Source organism: Marmota monax, unplaced genomic scaffold, assembly GCF_021218885.2.
Source record: "Marmota monax isolate L192 unplaced genomic scaffold, Marmota_monax_Labrador192_F-V1.1 WCK01_AAM20220418_F8-fsc00047, whole genome shotgun sequence".
NCBI lineage: Eukaryota > Metazoa > Chordata > Mammalia > Rodentia > Sciuridae > Marmota > Marmota monax.
Window position 1 is genome coordinate 13,644,941 of NW_026692072.1, and position 25,850 is coordinate 13,670,790.

Sequence of the window (25,850 nt, forward strand, 5' to 3'; positions counted from 1 at the left end):
TTTATCTTGAATAATTTCCGTGGAGTAGCTTTCTGTGGTGAATGTCACCAGCAGTGTGAGAAAGCCTGCCACTTCTCATCTTTAGCTACATTGATAATGTCAAGTGTTTTAGTCTTTGCCAAGCTAATATGAAACAATGGTATTTCCTAGTTACAATAAGTTGGCATTTTCCTGATTACCACTGAAGTTGGGCATCTTTTAAAATGTTCATAGCAAGTATAAATTTCTTATTCATGCATTTGCCTGTTAATCTATTGATTGTTTAACTTTTCTTCTTACTTTCAGTTGTGATTTTTGCATTCTGCTTTTTTGGTAGTTATATAGATCACAAATATACCCTCCCAAGTAGTGACTGCTCTTTTAACTGTCTATGGTGTCTTCTTATCATTTAATAGCAGTTTAATAAATTACATCATTTGTTGATCCATTTTTTTTATCTCATTCAGAAAGTATTTTTCTGTCCTAGGTCACGAATATATTCTCAAATATTGTCTTCTGATGAATTTTTAAAAAGGAATTTTTGAGTTTGGAATTTTTTAATCTAAAATTTATTTTCATAGTTCTGTAAAACAAGAACCTAATTTTATTTTAAGTCTCTCAAAGAACTCCACATTTGTTTACATGACTGAGTCAAACTCCCACTCATGTGTATTTCTATATGAATGGGCAAGATATTCAATTATTATTAATTTACTTATTTTGGTAGGCTATTATTAATTATCCTATGAAAAGGTGATTAAACAAAAGATGACAATATTTTCTTTGCCTAAAAGTTCTGTTTTTTTTAACAGACACAGAAACTTAAGGGTCAAGCAAGAGCTATTTCTTTCTTTTTTTAAAGAGGAGAAAGAGAGAGAGAGAGAGAGAGAGAGAGAGAGAGAGAGAGAGAGAGAGAGAGAAGAGAATATTTTTTAATATTTATTTTTCAGTTTTTGGTGGACACAACATCTTTATTTTATTTTATGTGGTGCTGAGAATCGAACCCAGCACCCCATGCATGCCAGGCGAGTGCGTTACCACTTGAGCCACATCCCCAGTCCAAGCTTTTTAAGCTGCCAAATTTGTTGGCTCTTAGGAACTAATTTTAAATATTACATCTAACAATAAAAATATTTCCTTTCATATTAATTTTCATCTTGTTAGATTTTTTCTTTGTACAAAAGTGGCATGGGGCTGACAGTGTAGATCAGTGGTGGAACACTTATCTAGCATGTTCACGTCTCTGGGTTCAAATCCTGAATCCTATAAAAGCAGAGGATACGTTGCAACCTGGTAAGTTACAGATTATTTGTCAAACAAGAAATAGAAATATGGAAGCCTTTGGCTGAATAAAAATGCGACTGTATAATGGCATTTGCAAGAAAATAGGTGGAACTAGAGCAAAATATAATTTTGAGAAAAATAAGTCAGATTCAGAAAGAGAAGTTTTTTCCTCTTTGTGGAAGCTAGAAGGAAAAATATTATGTAAGAAAGGGTCTCCATGAAATTAGAGGGAGATGAAAAGGGGGTTGGAGAGGGAGGAGAGGAACCTGGGAGCAATGTTGGGGAATGAGGTTGATGAGGTTATATTTTTGTGTGTAAATATTATATACCACAATGAAAACTACAATTGTGTATAATTAATATGCACAAGTTTAAAAAAGGTAAAGTTTGAAAGGAATATATGCAGAGCTTATAAAACTAAGAAAAAGATGAAATAAACATGGGCATGTGTTCCAGATTCCAGAACACAAGAAACCTTGGGTGTCTGAAAAAGGAAGAATTACGAAAAACAAAAGGAAATGCCTCTTTGCATCACTCACACAAAAATATTCTTCCATAAGCATGCGCATTTCAAACCTAGCAGAGACAGGAGAGCAGGAACTTTATGGAGGGTTTAGGAAAAGCTTGAGGTAGACATGATAATATCAAATAAACATCCTGGGAGGTTACTCTGTGCCAGAGACTACATTTAAAACTGTATAGATCATGAAGTTTTTACAATAACACTTTGGAACATATACTACCTTCACTATTTGCCCCAAGCTTTATTGAGGTATACAGATTAATGCCTTAAAAAGAGGAATGAACGCCCTGGCATTGCTACATGTGGGTAGACCTGGGGGAGGTCATGCTAAGTGAAATAAGCCAGATACATGAAGACAAACAGAACATGTGAATTTGAAATGTCATGACTTTTACTTTAAAGATAGGCATCACGTGGGGACAGGTGCATGGAGTACTGCATAAGTGGCATATGTTAAGGGCGTCCTCTCCTGCTAGGTGTTTGAGCAGCAAACCACTCACCCCGTAGGTACAGCCCTGGGCATAAGATTACGTGTTGCAGTCACAGTGCTTGCTCCACAGCCCATTTCATGATTGGTTGCCGCAAGGACAGTTGGCAAGAAGTTGTATTTGTGGCTGCCTGTAACCTGCTTAGCTACTGCCCAAGTATCCATAGATTGGTAATTATCAATAAAATCAGACCTGCTTCCATCTTGGTGTCTGAAGGTCTTGATTAGTGACTCTGCAGCTACACTCTCCTCTACTCTGTTCTGTGAAGCTCCTCACTGGATGATAGAGAGCCCATACAGCATCAAAGACTTGTAGAAATATGATATTTCTGAGGGCGGGGATTGTGGCTCAGTGATGGAATGCTTGCCTAGCATGTATGAGGCACTGGGTTTGATTCTCAGCACCACATATAAATGAATAAAAAATAAAGATCCACTGACAACTAAAAAATATTTAAAAAAGGAAATATGACACTTCCTCAAGGCCATGCCACAAGTAAACATAGGAAATTAGATTCAGACTCTGGTTGATCTGCCTGCAGCTCTCAAACTGTCTACTGTCCTGCAGCAGCTATATTGATGACATCACACAGGGTGACAGGAGGGAGAGAAGCTGCAGGCATGGATAAGCTTGAAAGTATGAGGTTATGTCTTGCCTTCTCTAAGGCTCAGTTAATTATCACACAGATTCAAAGTTATTAATGGGGATTGCTACTTAAAGATGATTGATCAAAATAACTGAGCTTCAGAACCAGATAACCTTTGATTAATCAATTAACCACATCACACAACACCCATTGCCTCATTTATAAAATATGAATAATAATTCAGGACCTGTGGATTCCATACAGCTGTTTTATAATGAAATTATGCAATGCAAGTGAAAAGGCCAAATAAATCATGAAAGTGCATGAAGAAAAATGATGGAATAAGATGATTTATAGTACTAAAAGTGTCAGTTGTTTCATTTGCAGAAATTAAGTCACTTGTATTCCCAATTTACCATTTACCATCCCTCCTGCAATGTAAAGAAAGCTCTTACAGTGTAAAGAGCTTTCTTAGGGCAGTTTTTACCTCTTCATTCCTCAGGGTGTAAATGAGTGGATTCAGCATAGGTGTCAGAATCCCATAGAACACTGCCATGTGCTTGTCTATTGGCAAAGTGGATGATGGGCGCATGTAAATAAATATACAGGGCACAAAGAACAAGGCCACAACCGTGAAGTGGGTCCCACAGGTGGAGAGGGCTTTGCGTCTCCCCTCTGCACTGTGGGACCTCAAGGTGTGCAGGATCACCATGTAGGAGGCAGCCAGCATGAGGAAGTTCAACAGGCAGATCACACCACTGTTGGCCACCACCAGCAGACCAATGACATGTGTGTTGGTGCAGGCGAGCTCCAGCAAAGGGTACAAGTCACACACAAAGTGATTGATCACGTTGTGCCCACAGAAGGGCAACCAAAGGACGAGGAGGAGTTGAATTGAGGAATGCAGGAAGCCCCCCAGCCAAGCCACCCCTACTAGCATGGCACAGAGATGCCTGGTCATGATGGTTGTATAGTACAGAGGCTTGCAGATGGCCACATAGCGGTCATAGGCCATCACCGTGAGCAGAATGATCTCAACACCTCCCAAAAAGTGGGCTCCAAAGAGTTGAAGCATGCAGCCTTCGTAAGAGATGGTTGTGCCCTCATACAAGGAGTCAGCGATGAGTTTAGGGGCCAGAGAAGAAGAATAACAGGTGTCCACAAAGGACAGGTTGGCCAGGAAAAAATACATAGGGGAAGCCAGAATGGAGCTGGAGGCAATAGTGACCACAATGAGCACATTGCCACCAACTGTGGCCACATAAATCATCAGGAAGACCATGAAGAGAATTCTCTGCACCTCTGGCTTCTCCGAGAGACCCAGCATGAAGAATTCCGTAATATTGTGAGATGTTCCCATGGAGTCCAAGGTCACTGAGAATGCAAGCACAGTATTACCTATAATGTCAAAAAGCATAAGTAAGAGAATTAATTCCAGGGGTGGGACTGTGACAAGCTTTCTTTTGGCAAAACCATTTTCCCTTTGTCCCTCTTAACCCTCTTGTGTTCCAAAGATCTCATACCAATTGATGCTGTTAATTACAAAATGTGATCATGTCTGTAGCTTTTACATCACTGGGCACTGGATATTCTAGTTATTAGCTGAAAATATTAACTCAATTATTTTAGCCTGTAACTGTTATTACAGCTGGGATTGGACGTTCGACAAGAATCGATTTTACGAGATTAAAACTGGAATGCATCTTGACCATTTTCAGCATAAATAAGATGGCACTGGAGAAAACCATGAATATTTTGGATCTCCCAAAATCCCTGCCTTTGTGGTCTGTAGCCTCTGAATTAAAATTTTCTTCTCAGACTTCACAGAAAGGCTTGCTGAACTGCGAATCAGTGTTTCCAGTGGTAACACAAACTGATGTAAATCAAACTGAAACAGAATGGGGTGAAAATGACTTGGTTGCACAGGGAGACTTGCCCCTGCTCCCTTCTTTCCTTGCTATTTCCTCCCTTTATGTCCCCATGCAGTGGACCATATCTAGGAAGCAGCCTGATTTACTCCCCCTCCACTTGCTTTACACATTTGCACACTTCTGGGTGTTTCTTACCCTGGCATTTTAGAACCACCCAGGTAAAGGCTACGGACCCCTTTTCAGTCTACATGAAGGACTCAAAGTAAAATATAAATAAAAACATAAATTGATGAACATCTTATTACATGATTATCTGTCACGTGACTACATAAAGGAGGCTACAAGGACAGAGAGAAGAAAGGCCCTGTCTTAACCAGCTATGGATAATAAGCTCATCTGGCAGAAGATACCTACTTACTCTCCATTCTCCTAATGATGTTAAGGACATACCTATCTTAGCTTTTGTTTGAAAGATCACTACTGACCTCCCCACATCTTAGAAATACAGGCCTTCTTCAAGTCGCCGAATCTTTCAACTTGCTGAAGATCTAATGTTCAGTGTGACAAGCGTTAAGGAGAGCCAGTGTCAGCAGAGGAAAGAGACACCCAGATATGAAATGCTGAGGAAAATTCCTCTGCTGACCAGGAAGCTGCTCCCTTTCTTCTGCAAATGCTTTATTGCAAGAAGGCAAATTCAGTTTCTGGGAGGGTCCAGTCTGATGAGGACCTTTCCTGAGCAGAACTGTCAGGTCAGAAGCACAGAGAGCGCCATAGAGCAAAGACCCACCAGCACCTCACCAAGCACCATATAAAACTGCTTCATCCTCCCTTCAGCCCTGGGAGGTCAATTCCTCTTTGAATCTCATTTTGAAGAGTGAGAAAGAGACACAGTTGTACAGTTCACAACTTTCAGGTGGGGATCTCAACTTTTTCCACTGCCCTCCCCTCTCTGTCACTTTGTGAAAAGCACAAATAGCAAACAAGTGGCAGAGCTGAGGTTCTACCGGGCAGTCTTGCCACAGGGTCTGTGGGCTTAGCATACTACACTGTCACTCAGATACGCCTAGGTTTAAATCCTTCCTCTGCCACTTTTGGCCACATGACTATGAATGACCTCACAAAGCCTGGATGTTCTTATTTGTAAAATAAAGGTAAGAGTTTGTACAATCATTATGTGTCAATTTTTAAAAAACTACTTAAATTTATAAATAAAAGAGCTCTACTACAACCTAAGGTTACAGAGAAGACATGAAAATAGTGCATGTCATGTGTTTGTAGAAACCTGGATATGATAAACTTTCAATAAATGGCATCTCTGATTGTCACCATCATCGCCACCTTAGGCAACAAATCTTCATATGGCTTAAGGAGCCAGGATCCAAGTGTGTGCGTTCCAGACTAAGTAGGTCTTGATGTGGGCGTATTTCATCATGAGTATGAAATATATCCTAACACTCATCCTCATACAGAACAAAAGGATGCAGAGAAAATATAATAATGAATTATATAGTAGTACATCCAAATAATGAGTTGATAATGCCAATAAATAAGAATGATAAACTGATATGTTTCTGGAATTTAAATTTTTAGGAGAATGAAATAAAGCATTTGTTAAAAACCAGTAAAGAAAATCTCCTGTTTGGGTGATCCATGAGAAACAAAATTATTTGTAGAACATGATGATAATGTTAGCAAAATTATTCCACTACATTTTTTAACTCAGATTGAAATATTTGTTTATTAAATTTGAAAGATAACTTATAAAAAACTTACATTGATTGGATCTGAGGGTACCAACAAGTCTCCAGAATATCCTTAATCCCCAATATCATACCATGATGTTCCTGAAAGGTCTTCGAGGCTAGCTTAAAGTATATGATTCTAAGTTTCACTATTTCATGTTATAAAATATCAGTTGAGATTTAACTTCTTTTTTTTTTCATATTGAGGCAAAGCACAGACTAGGCAGTTGCTATTCACTGAAGAAACGTATCTAATCTACAAGGTTTTTACAAGAGAACTAGGTGAAAAACTAAAGAGGGACATTCATTTACAAGCAGCTAGGAATTTGTCCCACCATCCATTTCCCTTTGATTTGCTGAAGAACACATGACATTTAAAATCATCTTTCCCAGTTGCCTCCGTTTAGTGGTGGATTTGAAACTCTGCAAGATGAAATGAAGCTGTTCTGAAGTTGCATGGGTGACTGGGGCAGAAGCACAGTTAGAACCCAGGTCTTTCTTCACTCCAATCTGTGCCTTGTGCAAGTGCAAAAAGCACCCCTGCCAATGCTCAGGTGCAAAAGCCTCAGGGAAGTGACAGCTGGCTTTCTGGCTCTTCTTTCTGAGAAAAGTATTCATCAGCACAGTCTCAGAGAAAATCTTTCTCCTCCCGGTGAAGAGTGTCATTTATAAGGTAGAAATGAAAATGAGGGGTCATTAGCACTGAACACTCTCTGCTTCTCTGAGGGATAGAGTGCTGGAAGCAGCTTCTGCCTGTCCACAGGTTGGAACAATGTGGCTGCATCATTAATTAGTCCCTGTGAATATAAAGTGTCTCTCAGGGAAGTAACTTGTATTCTACTTCTTGAAAATGTGCAGTGGACTTCTAGTGTCTAGAGAAAAAGTCCATAAAGTGCCAGGAAGAAAAGGAGTTAGGATATTTCAGGAACTGATAATGGAGGGTCAGCAATTTTAGAGAAATCTCTGACCTACCATAACAAAATCGACAGCTTTTGTTGAATATCTTGTTCTAGGCACAGACTAGGTCCTCCTACATCCAACTCCCTCGCAAAGCTGAGAGATAAGAATCACTGTCCTGTTGTCCCCAACACTAGTGTGTAGTGTGCTAAAGATCAAGGGAACTAGAGTCAGAACACCTGAATTGGAATCACATTTCTGCCAGGTCCATCTGTCAGTAGTTGTTCAGGCTTTACCTAATATAAGGTAGCACTTTGGTAAATGCCAGGCATACCATGGTGAGAAACACAGACCTGTTTCCTAGCAGCTGGGAGTCTTTATTCTAAAAGGAGTGGTATCCAGTCCAAACAAAGCAGGAAAAAATAAATAAATAACATGCTTGCAAAACCAAATAATATGGCATTGCTGAGTTAATTTTAGTTATATTGTTTATGATCATAATGATTGACAAGATTCTCTCCAAAAATCCATTACAGTTTACATAACCTTCTGAGCCCAGCAAGTACACATTCAGGAATTAATCCACCAGGTTCCACCTGCATGTGTAATGGGATTGCTGAGCCAGAGGGACAGACATGCTTTGTATATACGTGGATACACGAAGGAGCCTTCCTCCAGCAGTTGTGTAACCATTTAGATTTACAGTCCTCTTTCTAGTATTGGCCAGGTTTACTCAACAGTTGTACCCAGTGAATCCCATCCTAAGCCTTCTTATAAACTGTGGCCTCAAAGCATCTAGAATAAGACAAAATAGGGAAGATCTGGTCAGCTGGGAACTTTGTCACCACCCTCAAAAGGCCATCAGGACTGCCCAGCCATGCTACTGTGTTTCCTTAATCAGCACACATTCCCAACCCTTCTCAAGGACCATGCATGGCCTTCCTCACTCTCCTCAGAATTCCCTTTCCTCTTCTCCCATCTCACTTTTAAATAAGATTCTCCATCAGTCTGGACAAAACTTCTACCACCACATTGTAATCCACAGCTTTCCTCCCTCTCCTCCTTCTCTCTTGCACAGAAGACAGACCTGCATTTTTCCTGATAGTTCATCCCTCCTTCCCTCTACAGTGTTCCCAGTGAATCCCTTGCATCCCAGACAACTGGAACTGATACAGAATGTATAAGGAATTCCTACACATCAGGAATATCGCCAACCAAGTGAATCTCGAACAAGGACCTCAGAACAGAGGATGACTAGGAAACAATAGAAAGGGAGGGGGATCACTTCCTTTGTCATCCAGGAAATATGATGGAGATACATGATAAATTACCATTACAGTGCTCCTCCTACATGACTGAAGTGAAGGCTCTCAATACCCGGTGTTTGCCATTGACATAGAGGAATGGCTTCTCTCACACACAGCTGGTGGGATTGCATAGGTATATAGGAAAGCTATTCAAGGTTGTCTACTAATGCTGACTACACATATAAATTATTACCCAGAGAACCCATTCCTAGGCACAAATACAAGAGAAATTTATGCACCTGTGCATTAAAAGACACATTGTAAGTATAGATAACATCGTTCATAATATCATAAAACTGGTAATGATGCTAATGTCTATTAAAGTTAAGATAGACTTTTAAAACTATGGTATATTCATATAATGAAGTAACACAGTGTAGGGAGCATCTGCCATAGACATGCTGGGACATACTGGGACTCACTAAGTTGCTGGCCATAAGGAACAGCAGCCATTGAACTTCTTAGTCATGTCTGCTTACGACTGATAAAGAGCTGTAAGGGGCACTAGCCATAGGCATGCTTAGCAATGACTAGTTACAATTGATAGGGAGCACAGCTCCATGGACATGAGCAAAGAACATGCCAGTTGCAATTACATCACCTCACTGGACATAACCAATGGACATTGACTTTCACTGGGTGTAACCAATCACCAACGTGCACCACCAACTTGGAATTGTATTTCAACTGCTGGTCCTGCCACATTGAAGAGTTTTACTCCAAGGACATTGGTAAGACTGGCCACCTTGCTGTCATTCCCTGGACTGACATCAGTCTCTGATGTCCAGCCATCAGTTGGAGAGAATCACCAGACAAGGACAACATTGGCTCTTTGGCTAAGAGAAGTTGTGTGGCATTGGAAGTATTTTGGCTTGTGGTTTGTGGGGACAAGCGCCTGGAATACTGCAGTACTGCATACATGGCATACATTAAGGGCGTGTGAGTGGCAAACCAGTCCCCTGTGCTAGGCATGTGAGTGGCAAACAGCTTACCCTGTAGGCACAGCCCTGGGCACGAGACTGCATGTTACAGTCACAGCACTTGCTCAATGGCCCACTAGTCAATTGGTCGCTGCTGGGACAGTTGGCCAGAAATTGTATTGGTGGCTGCCTATAATCTGCTTAGCTACTGCCTGAGTTTATATACATGGTAACTGCGCAATAAAATCAGACCTGCTTCCTGCTTGTTCTCTGGAGGTCTTGATTAGCAACTCCGCATCCACACTCTTCTCTACCCTGTTCCATGGACCTCCTCGCTGGACGAGAGAGAGCCCACACAGTGGTTGCCCTAAGATTGTGTGATTTGCTTTTAGTGTTTAATTTGTGTGCATTGAATGCTAGTTGGGGTGCTCCAGCATACCCAACACTTTTGCATTAATTGCTTATATTTGATGACTGGTGTGATCTAATAAAAACTTTCATTGAAAGACAATCTACCTCTGAGTAATTATTAATAGTGCCACTTGCAACACACAGTAATAAGAATAAATGCACTATAGGTATCTGTATCATGATTCTCCCATGCCCAATGATGATTCAGAAATTGTGGAAAGCCAGGAGCACACATTATGTGATTGCCTTATTTAAAATTTAAGTATGGGCAAAACTAAGTATACGTCCAGTGTACTAAAAGTTAATGTACCAAAGTATAAAGGCAAACACAAGTTTTATCATAAAAATCATAGTAACCATGTTGATTTTGAGAGAAAAGAAATATTTGTGACTGGGAAGAGATAGTGGGCCCTGGAAGGACTAGTATTTTCCTATATCTCGAGTGGGTGTTATGATTTGGATATGAGTCTCACACACAGCTCATGTGTGAGACAATACAGGAATGTTCAGAAGTGAAATATCTATATAATGAGTGGGGTAACCTAATCTATGGGTTAATCTATATCATGCGTTAGTTAATTTGAATGGATGAATGTGTGGTAACTGTAGGCAGGGAGGGCATGGGGGGAGGAAGTAGGTCATGGGGTGAGTGCCTTTGGGAAATATATTTTAAATTGTCCCTTGCACCCAAGATCTCTCTGCTTCCTGTGATATCACTTGTAACATCACCTTTCACTTCTGATTTTATTTATTTGAGTCTTAATTTTCCCTAAAATTTTGCCTTTTGTTTATCTTTTTAAAAAACTCTTAGTTTTGTTGATCCTTTCTATTTTTTCTAGTCTTTGTTTTATTTATTTCTGCTGTGATTTTTGTTATTCTCTTCCTTTTGATGACTTCAAGTCTAACTGGTTCTTCACCTGATGCAGGTTTGGTAGTAGCTTATTTGGGGTCTCTCTTCTTTTTTGGATGACAGCATTGATTGCTATAAACTTTCCCTAAAGACTGCTTTTGCTGCCTCTCATGTTTTGACATGTAGCATGCTTCCAATTCATTTGTCTCAAGGTATTTCTTACTATCTTTTTAAATTTCTTCTTTGACCCATTAGTTGTTCAGGAGTATATTATTTAATTTCTATCTATTTGTGAAGTTTCTAAGAATTCCTTAAAAAGTTAATTGATTTAATTCTCCAATCAAATAACATTGAGTTTCTGAATGGTTTAAAAATACAAGATGCAAAGAAAATGTGGTATATATACACAATTGAATATTATTCAGCATTAAAAGAGAATAAATTCATGGCATTTGTGGGTAAATGGATGGAGTTGGAGAATATAATGCTAAGTGAAGTTAGCCAATCCTCAAAAACCCAAATGTCAAATGTTTTCTCCAATTTAAGGATGCTGATTCATAAAGTGGTTGTAGGGCGAGGAGGATTATATGAACTCTAGATAGGGCAAAGGGGAAGGAGGGGAAAGAAGAGGGCATGGGGATAGGAAAGACTGTGGAATGAGATGGACATCATTACCCTAAGTACATGTAGGAAGACATGAATGTAACTGTACTTTGTGTACACCAGATATATGAAGATTGTACTCCATGTGTGCAATATGAATGGTAATGTATTCTGCTGTCATTTATAACAAATTAAAATATAAAAATTCTAATGAAAAAAAATACAAGACTCACCAGGCATGGTGGTACTTGCCAGCCATGATGGCGAACACTTGTAATCCCAGCAGCTGGGGATACTGAGATAGGAAGATTGGAAGTTCAAGGTCAGTCTCAGCAACTTAGTGAGACCCTAAATAAATGAATATATAAATAAAAATTAAGAAAGGAAGGGATGGGGATGTGGCTCAGTGCTCAAGTACCCCTTGATTAAATCTCATACAAAAAAAAAGAAAGAAAGAAAAAAAATGATGGGGTGATTGCAAGAAAATAAAAGGGAGAATAATAAAGGAAGAGGACTGAGGGGGAGGTAGGAGGGAAGGGAATGTGGAAATACTGGAGAATGATATCTATCAAATTATCCTATGCAATATATGGATATACCAAATGAATTCTCCTTTATGTATATTATAATGGAATAATAATAATAAAAGAAGGGAAATCAATAAAGTGGAGCAGGTGAATGAGGGGAGGACGATGGGAAGAAAAGGGAAGGTACTGAGGAATCTGATTGATCCAATTGTGTGCGTAATGTTGTGTGTCAAATCATGTTTTATGGCATAATGAATCCCACTATTATGTATCATTATAATGCACCAATGAGAAATTTAAAAATGTAATAATTGGCTTATTTTTTATTGATTACTAAATTTATCTTAAAAAGCAAAATCAGAAATGGTTGATACTTTCATTTAACAAAAGCTTTAAACATTTTTGATTATGAAGCACTTTGTATGCAGTTTACACACATTATGCTATATTAGCAAAATTTCTTGAATTGCATATTATCCCCTTCGTTTTGAGAAAATAAATTTCAGATTTAAATACGTTTAATGTATTCAATGATAAAATCACAATCAAGAAACCTAACCCCAGTCACAATTCTTCAACATCTTTGCAATCCTGATCAAAATTATGCTTTGTATGTGTATGAATATACCACAGTGAACTTCACCTTTATGTATATCTATAAGGCACACAATTTTTAAAAGAAAACTATAAATAAATGTAAGGAAGAGTAGAGCAGAAGAAGGGGAAGGAGGAGGGAGAAGAGGGGAGGGAAAGAGGTATGGTGGACAGAAGTGGAGCAAATTATATTCCATGCTTGTCTAATTATGTCAAAATGAGCCCTGATATTATTTATAACTATAATGTACTAATAAAAAATCATTAAAAATTTACATAGGCTATGTTCAAAATATTTTGACCTTTCCATCATATCTTATTTGTTTTTACCTCAACTTGAAATAAGAATGGTTGGCTCATCTGGCCTATCTGCAGGCAGGTTTGTGCTTCCTTACCCTGGGTGGTTCTCCATTTTGGTTTTTAATAATGAACTTTATTTGTAGAGCACTTTTATGTGCTCAGAATTTGTTTTGAGCAGAAAGTATTTACCACAGTCTGGCTGGGCACAATTCAGGAGCCACTTGTCAAAAGAAACGAACTTTATTTTTAGAACCACACACACCAAACAAAACCACTCCTCAGGAAAAACCCTCAGAGCCCAACTGCCACCACCGGCTTCCCACAAGCCTCTCTCACAACCACAAGCCTCTCCACCTCCCACAATCCTCCTGCTCTTGAGGTCGATTGGCTGGGTCACGTGGGCGGAGCCAAAATGTCCCCCAATGAGCAGCTCCGTGGTCTGAAAGGACAGGGAAACAGCCCAGTGAGCATCACCGCAGAGGAGCCAATCAGCTAGATGTTGCTGGGGCGCTGTGAGCCAATCATCAGCTGGCAGTCTGAAAGTTTGCTGGGACCCCTTCGGCTGTGGCTCTCGACAAGTATTTACACTTCCTATATAACCTCTGTCCCCAATAGGCAAGGCCTCCCTGATTACCTTAGTCCATTTTTTTTCTGTCATCTGAGCATAAGTGAGACTGATGAATTTATACAGAACAAAGATTATTTTGCTCAAGGTTCTGCAGCTGGCAAGTCCAGGAGCACAACACTGGCATCTGCTTGTTAACAAGTTGTCTTACTTCCATTTTCTGTCACATGGCCTGTTGTTTGTGTTTTAAGTACTGTTCAAAGACCATAATTATTGTTTTTACTTGCTTCTGTTATTATTAATGGACTATTATAAAACATAAACCCAACACATTTTTTTCTGTAATCTTCTTCTGCTTTGTTAAATCTTGTATCTCCAGTTAATAGCACAAAATATGAAATAAAAGAGATGCTGTAAGATTTTTCAACAAGTTAATGAATAAATAAATAACTAGTTATCCCAACTACATAAATGGTCTTCTATCCAAAACTAGTAGTAAGAAAAAAACTTGAATATTAGTTAAATTTTTTAAAAATGCTCTTTCAAAGCAGGTAATAAGTGAGAATTTTTCTTCACTGAGCAAATTAACTGGGCTGATATATTTATTATTATTATTATTATTAATTATTAGCAGTAGTAGTAGTGATCATTGTTATTGATTGCACTGGGGATTTAATGCAGTTGCACTTAACCACTGAGCTACATCCCAACCTTTTTTAAATTTTATTTTGAGACAGGGTCTCACTAGTTGCTAGGGGACTTGCTGAGTTGCTGAGGTTGGCTCCAAGCTTGTGATCCTCCTGTCTCAACCCTCCCAAGTTGCTAGGGTTACAGGAGTGCATCACTGCACTCATCTTGAGATGTTATTCTAGACTGTCAATTTTTCCATAGTGTTTCTGAAACAATTTTCTCCTTTTTACATCTCCCAATCTTAGTTATGTGATTGATCTAATGATATCTTTACATATTGATGTTGTTTTAAAAACTTGTGGAAAATCCCAGTGAATATAATTAAGCAAGAATCAGTTTGGACACATTCCAGATGCAGGACTCCAGGATTAACATGGGCTCATGGTATAAAATCTTCAGTGAGCTTTGCCCCCTCAGGTAGAAGATGCTGTCCTCTTAGTAACTGATAAATTATTTCCTATGAAGCTTTATTAGGCTTGCAGTCTGATCTGCAAAATGTACAATAATACCCTGTCCTAAGCTCTAGTACAAATATTTGAGTGGATCAACACCAGAGGAGATGGGTTAAACAGCTGAATGGTAGTTATTCTTTATTAAAAAGTATTTATTTTTCTTTATTTTATTTAATTATCTAGTTTTACAGGAAAATAACTGAGGAGACATATCCCTTTTAAAATGGTTAATTTCTATCCTCTTATGCGGACAAATGATTCGTTGGCATTTGTCCTCATGTGGAAATTTCAATTTCTCTCTTTGTATCATGGAAATCCTTTGAAATTGATCTATAATGCTAGTAATGGTTTCTGCAATATTTAGAAGACTCTGGAGTAAGTGGACAGACATAGCCATATGATTTAAAATTCATTCTTAAGGAATAATATGTTTTTTTTTTTCTTTCTGCATGTATACTGAATGGAAGAGGTGTTTCTAGCTCTGTGTGAGTAAAAACTTCTCTTTCAATATGTAGAGAATCTCCCAAAGGTAAGATTTCATCAATTGGTAGTGAAAACTCTGCTTTACAGTTATGTGAATTTTTTTGTTACACAGGAAATTATATTACTTGAGTTTGTAAGAATTAAAATGTTGAAAAAATTTCTGCAGGCAGAGAGTGACTGGTCAAGTTTTACATAATAGTTGTCACAAATATATACATATGTATGTGTATATATAAAATTTATATATAAATTTTAATATATTATATATTTTTATAAATATATAACTTAATATATATTTATATATATAATTTGTGAGAGCTTTAAGCAATTACAGTTGAAGAAAAGGAGGAATATCCAAGAAAGACACTAAAGGGAGGTTTCAGTGAGATGGTGGCTGAGACTGTGATAGTTATTGGTTACTCATTGTCATATGAAACAGTTATGGTTTTATTGTGCCTTCCATATATGTATATATATATATATATATAAATATAAATTCAGGGACATTTTATATTCTTGGTAATTATGCTTCCATCTGGAAAAGTAGAAGATTCATGGTGAAAAGCTGATTCTCTGTCAGCACCAAGATTTCTGTCTTCTGAAGACATTACCCCTGATGTAGACCCTGAGCCTTAAAGAGCTAGTCCTGAAAGTCGTCCTTATTTGATCAGCACAATGAAAGTGACGTGCTGGACAGACCCATGTTGGCAGAATAAATAAATTACATATTGATTTACAATATAACTTTCTGCAACACTTTCCGTTATTTCACAGGTTGTGGTAACTAACTGCTTCTGGTCTCTGAAATCAGTGTCTACTTAATAGGTGAAAGTAAAGTGGAATCTCCTGGACAGGGTTTGAGTAAGGGAATGATATGATCTGAATAGGATTTAAAAGGGTCGTGTGGGATGCTTCAGGGAGACATTTTATTGGAAGCCAAGATGAAAGGAGGCAGACCAGGCAGGGGTCTATTCCAGGAGACAGGAGATGTGAACATAGTGTAGTGAGAATAGTCAGATTTGCAATGTGTTATAAAGTGAGAGTGAACAAGACTTATTAAATGTATGAATGAATGAGAGGAATAAAGTAGTTATGGACATCATCTGAATGTAGTCTTGTCTATTACAAAGAAGCTTCTATTTCTTTAAATAGAGAATGAATAACTTATCAGGAATACATTTATCATGAAAGCTTAAAAACTTACTTTTTAAATGCTAAGTGGATACTTAATGGGGATGCCAATTAGGTAGTTACAGAGACTAGTTTGAAAAGTAGGGGAGAGATACTGTTGAGAACACAGAATTTGTGAGAGCTTTAAGCATTCATAGGTGAAGTAAAGGAGGAATATGCATGTGAAGACACTAAAAGGAGGTTTCAGTGAGACAGTGGATATCTGAGACTGTGGTAGTTATTATCGGTTACTCAATGTCACATGAAACAGTTATGGTTTTATTATGCTTCCCTTCTCAAATATTTATGTCAAGTTCTTTGCCTGTTATACCTCAGAATGTGACTTTATTTGGGATAAAGTCTTTGGGTAGATAATCAAATTAAAATAATTTGGCATTAGGGTGGGCATCAATCCAATATGGCTGGTGTCATATTGGAATTGAAAATTTAGACATAAGCAGAATGGTAAAGTTCACTATCTCTAAGCCAAGAAGACATACATGGAACAGCTCCTTCCTTCATGGTCTTCTAGAGGAATCAACACTGTAGAAGATGGGGGAATTTGGAGACAAAAATTGTGCTATTTAACTACACAGTTTATGCTGCTGTGTTGTGGAAGTTTTAGCAAATGAATATATTTTAGCTACTGAGAATGGAGTGAGGCTGCAATAAATATCCAAAACTGTGGAACTATCTCTTGGATTTGTGGTTAGGAGCTGTAAGAGTTTGGGTATTTATGATAGAAAGATTCAATATTGCCATGAAGAACCCACAGGTAGAATTGTGAATATTGCAAGGTGATTATGATGAAGACTCAGAGGGAAGAGGGGAGTCATAGAGAAGGCATGCACTGGACTTGAGAACCCATACATCATAATGAGCAGAGTGTTCCTAGAAATAGGAATGCTAAGGCGTGTGTGTTTGAGGTCTCACATGAACAACATGTGATTAGAAAGTGGGAGGAAGGCAATCATTGTCTTCAAGTTACAGCACTGGCAACTAATAGTGTCTTTGGTCCAATTTCAAATTCATAATTTATTTTGCCATAAAATTATGTCAAGTGAGTCTTTGGCATTACACCTTCCTGACTTTACAAATGTGTCTTTTCATGGAGTTTCTTTTTTTTTTAAATCTATTTTTATCTCATTTCTTTAACCTCACCTAAAGTGCTGATTCCTGTGAGAATATTTTCCAGATACCAGTGGGTTTGGATGTTTCAGCACTGTAAATCCTTAGCATGGCATATATACCTGTATGACACTTATCAAGTTTGTCTTTAATTGCCTGACTCCATGATTTTTCATTATGTCACTTGTGGCAGGGCACTGTGTTATATTCAACTCGGTGATTAAGCTATCCACAGCAGGTATCTTGATACAAGTGGATACCTATTATATGTTTTCTTAGTGGATAAATTAGTAAAAATTAACATTAGAATACTTATAAGAATATTTTTCATTGTTTTGTAGGTAAACTGCTTTAATATCTGGAATCAGCATCAATAAAGGAATATATGGAACACAAGAGCAATATAACTTACTTTGTCCTCTTGGGCCTCACACAGAATCCAAAGGTGCAGAAAGTACTTTTTGTTATGTTCTTGCTTTTCTACATCTTGACCATGGTGGGAAATCTGCTCATTGTTTTGACCATAACCTTCAGTAAGACCCTGGGCTCACCAATGTACTTCTTTCTTGCTAGCTTATCATTTATGGACGTTGTTTATTCTACAGTCATTTCCCCAAAATTGATTGTAGACTTGTTCTTTGGAAAAAATACTATATCCTTCAAGTTTTGTATGACTCAGCTTTTTACAGAACATTTTCTTGGTGGATCAGAGGTCTTTCTTCTGTTGGTGATGGCCTATGACCGCTATGTGGCCATCTGTAAGCCCCTACACTATTTGATTATCATGAGGCCATGGGTATGTGTTGTGCTGCTGGTAGTTTCCTGGGTTGGAGGGTTTTTGCACTCAGTAATCCAGTTGGGCACTATTTATGGGCTCCCATTCTGTGGCCCCAATGTCATTGATCATTTCATATGTGACATGTACCCCTTACTGAAACTCGTCTGTGTTGACACCTATGTCATTGGCCTCTTAGTGATGGCCAATGGGGGACTCATCTGCACAACTGTGTTTCTGCTCTTACTTGTGTCTTATGCGGTCATCTTCCACTCTCTGAAGAACCTGAGTCGGGAGGGGAGGTGGAAAGCTCTCTCCACCTGTGGCTCCCACATCACTGTGGTTGTCCTCTTCTTTGTCCCCTGTATTTTCACATATGCAAGACCAGCCAAGACTTTCCCCACTGACAAGTCATTGAGTTTGTTTTACACAGTCATAGCCCCCATGCTGAACCCCTTCATCTACACTCTGAGAAACTCAGAGATGACAAGTTCCATGAAGAAACTTTGGAGAAGAAAATTCTTATCAGGTAGCAAATAAGTGAGTTGCCACTATGAACAGAGTCATTTCAATATAAAACTGTCTCTTTAGGAATCATAAGACTTTTAGAAACTGATGCTAACTTCCTTTCCCTCAAATGAATTTCTGGTAAATATAATTAAACAATAAATTATGTGTTTGTGCCATTAATACATTTCTCTGCTGTAACTATATAATGTCTTGTTTATCACTGTACTGAAAAATTATAGTGCACATGTAGTTGGGAGTCAGTATAGAATATGTAGAAAATTAATAAGATTTTTTATAGCTTTACAGTATTTTTTAAATTTCTGAATTAATTTTAGTTCCTTCTGATTTCTTGTTTTCTTTTGCATTGATTCTCTTTATCATTCTATTTGTATTCTATATAAGTGGTGGTAATTATTTGACCTCAGTGGCATTACATATGCAATTTTAGTGCAATATTTTATTCTTTAAATTATAAAATCATAATATAAAATGACATTAAAAATAGAACCCACAGGGGCTAGGGTTGTGGCTCAGTGGTAGAGCACTTGCCTAGCATGTGCAAGGCACTGGGTTCCATCCCCAGTACTGTAAGACTGGAAGATGCCGCATGGCATTACAACACACGACACAGATCACCAAAGAGGTTCAGCTTTATTACAAAAGGCTGTGTGTTTATATAGGTCTAAGGAGAGGTCGCAGGGCTGAGGTAGATAACAGGTCGCCCGTTTATTGGCAAGCTCTTCCATGGTCAGTTCCGGAGCCTAAGAAGTTAATTCTAATCCGGGCTAAGGCTTCCCACCAGCAGGGTTTGAACATTTTCCCGCCAGTGAAAGAAACAAAGAGGAGAAAGAGGGTCGTTAGACACCATGTTGGGGTTTTTTCTGGGGTGCTGCCGGCGTTATATGTTTTCCCAACAAGTACCACATAAAAATAAAGAAATAAAATAAAGGTATTGTTTCAATCTACAACTCAAAAATATTAAAAAAATATAACCAACACAAAATGGCAAGACTAGAATAAATCTTGTGTTTGTTCCCCCACCAAAGTCTCCCAGTGCTACTTGCAGATGCACACACTGGGCTCTTTCTAAAATTCTTCAAGAAAGAAATGTTATCATTGTGACAATGAGAATTACCTTGGAGGAAATTGCACTAAGTGACATAGGGTGGATACAGTAAAAACAAAGAGTGCACGATAGTTATTATATGTGGCATTTATAGGAGCAAAAAAGCATAATGGTGGTTGTCATGGGCTGGAGGGGGTGGAGGAGCAGAGATGCTGGTCAAAGAGTACAAAGTTTCATTTGAAAAGCCAAATGATATCTGGTGTCTTATGACAATGATACTTTCATAAGATGATGTGTGCATCAATTAGCTCAATTATGGTGATCATTTTGATACTCTTGGTTATCAGTGGTGAGTTCTGTTCCCTCAAATGTTGAAGTTTGAACATTAGTGAAGCATGCTGAGGCAACCATATAAACCAGGGTTTACTTAAAAAGAAGTAACATAGACGTCTCTCAGGAGGGAGAAGGGGGCCATAGCTGGTATCCTGGTATGCCAAAAAGTGAGGTGTTCTGCCCTTTTTATATGTCCTAGGCTTCCTTTGCTCTCCTGCCCTCTTCTCCTTGTCTTTCTCCTTCCTGCTTAAGTGATCAGGAATGCTGGGTGGGATAGCCAAAAGGTGAGAAACAGGTGGGCTGAAGGGGGGGGGAGGGCAGGATGGTGTAGCCCTGGACACATCAATTATCAACTTTATAGCTCCCTGTAGGGAGGGGCAATTCCTGGGACAGGTTACCTTAGCAACAAGTTGGAGCAGGGGGAAGTTCTTGATAAGGGTGGAGGAAGGACTCTGAAGGCATCAACAATTTAATTTTCAGGGGACAGTCTCCAACTTCCCAGGACTCACTCAAAATTGGCCTGACTTCATCTGACCTGACTCAATTTACCTGTCATCTATACTGACTGCCTGTCTAATTCTGGCTTCAATTTCACAATGTGTGTGTGTCTCTGTGTATGCGTGTGCATGAGTGTGTGTGCATGTGTATGTGTGTGTAGATATATTATTTTGTCTACCTGAAGTGTGTATGATGGTTATTTGTCAATTTTACCTCAATAGGGTTAAACATTTTTAAATATAAAAAATGCTTATGATACTAACAAATATAACTACTATTTGATGCAATTTAGCATTTTCTTGGCTGTTCTTTTTACCTAGAAGACTTATTTTAGTAGAGAGTCACAATTAAAATTATTGTGCTTTAGGTTTCTTAGATTGTCCATTTATATTTATAGTTATGACACAACTTTATGAAACTTATGTTCATACAAGTTCATATAACATTGGGTAGTTGTCTTCAAACTTTGAAATTGCTTCTTTTTCTTTTTTCTGATTGTCCTTATATACATCTATTTAATTTTCTGCTATCTTCAGCATTTCTTTTAAACTCTACCACTGTTAATTCATTTCTCTGGTTGAACTGCATTGGCTCCTACATCCAGCAAAATGTGAAATAATGGTGCTAAAAGCAGAACTTTATCTTAATTTATATTTTGTTGAATTTTTTAAATAATCAAGAATGATATCACTTTTCAAAATGTCTTTTTATATGTCACTCAGATAACTACATGATTGTATCCTAATATGATCAATTATATCATATGAATTTCTTGTACTGGATCATCTTGGCATTTGTGGAACAGATTTTGCTAGGGATTTGTTATTTTGATTTTTATATTGCTGGATCCTGGTGATTCTTTTCAAAGGACTTTTGTATTGATTTCTATAAATTTAAACAGTCTATAGATTTTGTAAATACATTATTTGTAATTTTATATATGGATCTTATCTGATTAACTTTATAAAAATTCACCGCCCCCATATTTTTTAACCCTGTCACAGTTAATATTTACTTTCACAGTTAGTGTTAGCACTTTTGACTAGCTAATATGTTATATATTTTTATTTAAAATTTATTATTATTATTTGTTTTCTTTCTAGAATGTATGCCTACTGTTAGGTTCTCAGTTTCTATGATCCTACTGGAACAGAAAATAGTTGTTGAAAGAATGCCTTATAAAAATAATTAGTTTCACTGTTTAAAATAATTTATTAAGTAGAATTGAGGTAGTGTTTTCTCTACATGTTTGTAACAATCATCACCATCATTTATAAAACATTTATCATTGCCAGGAATTGTTCTAAGCATGTGATGTGGGTTTCCTCTGTAATTCTGTGAGTTTTTATTCTTTTCAATACAACCTTGAGGCAGTTACCATCATTGAATCCATTTTACAGTTGCACAAATAAAGGCCTCATGGAGGTTAAAAATTCTACACAAGGTAATGGCCTTGAGAGAGCATCCATGTCAGACATCATATCCAGAAGACATGCCTGGGCTCAGGTGTGGCAGGTGCTGTTACCTGGTGGTGATGGTGAGATCTTCAGACCTGTTAGCATAAATGGAGTAAATAGTATCCATTGATTCCTTTTTTTGTAGTTTTATAGTCTATATATATTTTTTTGTTTAAAAATTTTTAAATGAGACATATTTTCAGACTCAGATAAAAGTTGTGAAACATCCTAGAGAACTTTCTGCTACTTTCTTCCTACATATTCATATTTTTCCACATTTGCTGCTTAAATTCTTGTCTTGTGTGTGTGTGTATGTAAAATTATAGACATATGCCAATATCATTACTTTTCCAGTCTGAATTTCTCTCTCTCATTTACATGCCTAAATGTATTGATAGTTGTTTCTTAAAGGCTGAGTAGTAAATTAAGACATGATGACCCTTTAGTCTTAAAATTCTAAGCCTTTCCAAAACCCCATAAACTTAGTGAATAACCACAATACAGTGATTGAAATTAAGAAGCTGACATTGAGACAATACTATTACACAATCCACATAGCTCATTGCCACTTAACTAACTGTCCCAATAATATCCTCTTGTAGCAAAAGAAAATATAAGGTCATACATTGCATTTTCCTGTCATATGTAAAGCACAGATTCCTTCAGGTGAAGCTATTCCTGAGACTTTCTTTTTTTCTGGTTCCAAGTGTCCCTAAGTTGTTTCAGGAAGTGCTTCCAGAATCCACTCAAGGTCACCTTGAAACCAGCATTTCAAGAATGGAATTAGGCAACAGGAATCCACATGAATCCATATTATGAACAAGAATCCATGTTATAAACTGTTTTTGTAATAAGCTTAAAATCCTCCATATGGCTCATGATAAAACCCCCACCCTGAGAAGAATCTTGCAACATGAAGATGCAAGATGACCATCTTGGCCTGCACAAAAGCAACTAAAACTTCTCTTTCTCAGCCTGTGTAGTCTCTCTCTCTCTCTCTCTCTCTCTCTCTCTCTCTCTCTCTATATATATATATATATATATATATATATATATATATATATTTTTTTTTTTTTTTTTTTTTTTTTTCTGAGTACATGGCAATTATGTGGTAGAATGTCCTATGTGCTCCTGTTTAGGTTTGGGTTTATTTTATCTTATTTATTTATTTTTGCTTGAGTTCAGGCTACTCCTTTGGCAGGACTTTTTTGCAAGTGATCCTGAATTCCTCTTAGATACCACACCTGTGGTCATGGCTGTTTTCTGAACCAGTGCTTGCAATGCCACATCTACTCAGCGGGCTATGATGATGTCTTCCATTTCTCTTCACTGTGTCATCAGAGTTGGCTTCTTACTGCCAAAAACATTTTGGATAGGTCCTTTTTTGAGACCTGTTGCCTAGAAATTTGTCTCTTGTTCTGCTCTTTACTTATGGGGCCTCAAGTGCTTTGGGCAGATCTTCCAAGGTATTTTACAGTTTTAATATCAAGCAATCTCTCACTGTTCAATGTACCTAGAAGAAAAATAATATGGTCCTGTGTTTTATAATAAGAAAGAAGTTTTATTGAAGTTGGACAGAGATATAGGAGTTATATTGGTCGGCAGTAACAGAATTTCAAGGAAGGGAGAGGAGGGAAGCTATGTGTTGCCTGGTGGTGGTAAGGGAAAGTCTTTGGGTGCAGGCCTACATGGCCATCACACTTTTTTTTTTCACAGTTACATGTTTCTTTCTGAGGGTGGGAGAGTTATCATGCTCCAGTTGGTGTATTTTAAGATCATGATGAAAAAGTTTATCTAGTGGATAGTGGGCTTCTTTTGTGCATGCCCATTCTTGAAAACCTGGTTTCAAGTTGCTTTTGAGTGGATTCGGGGGGGTACTTCCTAAAAAAGAGCTTAAGGATAATTAGTTGTTTGAGGAAATATGAAACATGAAAAGCAGGATGACCATCTAGGCCTGCACAAAAGCACCCAAAACTTTTCCTTCTCAGTCTGTATGTCCATGCGTTAGCTGGTAGTGAAGTGCCAAGCCTGTGTGAGACATTGGGTTTCCTCCTCAGCACCACATAAATATAAATAAATTAAATAAAGGTATTATGCCATCTACAACTAAAAGTGTTTAAAAATAATATATTTGAAAATTTGTTAGTCTATGACTTCCTGTAAAATCATTAATTTAATCCAGATGGAAACTTATTTTGCTTAATTCTACTACTCACTTTGTAAATTTGTTTTGTTTCTATGTATCATTTCTAAATTTGAGATTTGTGCTTCTTTCACTATTTTTTTGTGAATAGTGATTAATTTATTCAATTTTTTTATTTGGTCATTAATTTTATTCAAATGACAACACATTATATATTGTTATCATACAAATCTGGGATGTCCCTGAAGGATAGTCCTCTGCCCATTGGAAGATGGTTAACACTTTTATAAGGTTAACACTTTTATGAGGCTTAGTAGAAAATTTTAGGTTAACCATAATCAATTCTTTCAAAAAAAACTTTGAAACCCTGTTTAAAATCCATAATAGGCTATGTTCAAATGGTGAGATTATTCTATCTTTGCTTCTATCTTGGTCTGCCTGGACTTTGGCTCCAAATTTAGGTTCCTGGGTCATATATCTAATTTTCAGGTAGTTGGGTACTTCCTGACTTTAGTTAATTCTCAGGATTTTTTTTAACATTATATATTTATTTATTTATTTTACCTTTTGTTATTTTATTTTTATTTTTTGTTTTAATTAGTTATACATGATAGTATGATGACCTTGACATATCATATATTTGAATCAGATGGGATATAATATTATAAATTTATTATTAGAGTGTGTGTGGGCTTTCTCTTGTCCAGCGAGGAGTTCCATGAAACAGCATAGAGGAGAGTATGGCTATGGAGTAACAAATCAAGACCTCCGGAGACCAAGCAGGAAGCAGGTCTGATTTTTTTTTTAAGTATTTTTTTAGTTGTAGTTGGACACAATATCTTTATTTTATCTATCTATCTATCTATTTATTTATTTATTTTGTGGTGCTGAGGATCCAACCCAGCTCCTCATCCGTGCTATGCTATGCGAGTGCTCTACCTCTGAGCCCCAGCCCCAGTCCCTACCTCAAGAAGCAGGTCTGAATTTATTGCACAGTTACCATGTATATATATATATATATATATATATATATATATATATATATAGTCAGGCAGTAGCTAAGCAGATTACAGGCAGCCACCAATACAATTTCTTTCTTTCTGCAGTGACCAACCGAGGAGCAGGCCAAAGTGCTGGGACCACAACACAGGGCCTCACACCCAAGGCTGTGCCTACAGGGTAAGCTCGCACACTTAGAACAAGGGGAGTGGTTTGCCACTCAGGCACCCTTAACGTATGCCATGTATGCAGTACTCCATGCACTTGTCCCCACATTAGAGTAGTTTTGGAGTCAAAGAAATTTGAGCACAAAATACCTAGACCTCCTATATAACCTTTGTCCCTGGTAAGGCAGTCTCCCCACTGCCTTAGTCTACTTTCTACTGCTCTAACAAAAGAGAATGATTAATTCATACCAAACAGATCCAATTTGCTCATGTTTCTGCAGCTGGGAAGTCCAAGAGCATTGCACTGGCATATGAAGATGGTCTGGGAGTTGAGACCCATAGTGAAAATGGAAGGGAAGGAGACAGCAAGGAGGAGATAACAAGAGAGGGCTGAGCTCACCTTTATTAGGATCCCATTCCTGTGATAACTAACCCACTGCCAGGATGACACCATTAATCCAGTGGATTAATACCCTTTTGAGGGTCCCACCTCTCAACAGTGCTACATTGTTGCTAGCACATGAAGTATGGG

The 25,850-nt window shown here is 37.7% G+C and overlaps 2 protein-coding genes across 2 annotated transcripts; one reads left to right on the plus strand and one right to left on the minus strand.

Moving 5' to 3' along the window:
* Nucleotides 1–3,311: 3,311 nt before the first annotated feature.
* LOC124100114 (olfactory receptor 4C3-like) lies at nucleotides 3,312–4,220 on the minus strand. Its single transcript, XM_046455438.1, has one exon. The coding sequence runs from the start codon at nucleotides 4,218–4,220 to the stop codon at nucleotides 3,312–3,314; it is 909 nt and encodes a 302-aa protein (XP_046311394.1).
* Nucleotides 4,221–17,755: 13,535 nt separating this feature from the next.
* LOC124099864 (olfactory receptor 4A47-like) lies at nucleotides 17,756–18,685 on the plus strand. Its single transcript, XM_046455111.1, has one exon. The coding sequence runs from the start codon at nucleotides 17,756–17,758 to the stop codon at nucleotides 18,683–18,685; it is 930 nt and encodes a 309-aa protein (XP_046311067.1).
* Nucleotides 18,686–25,850: the final 7,165 nt, after the last annotated feature.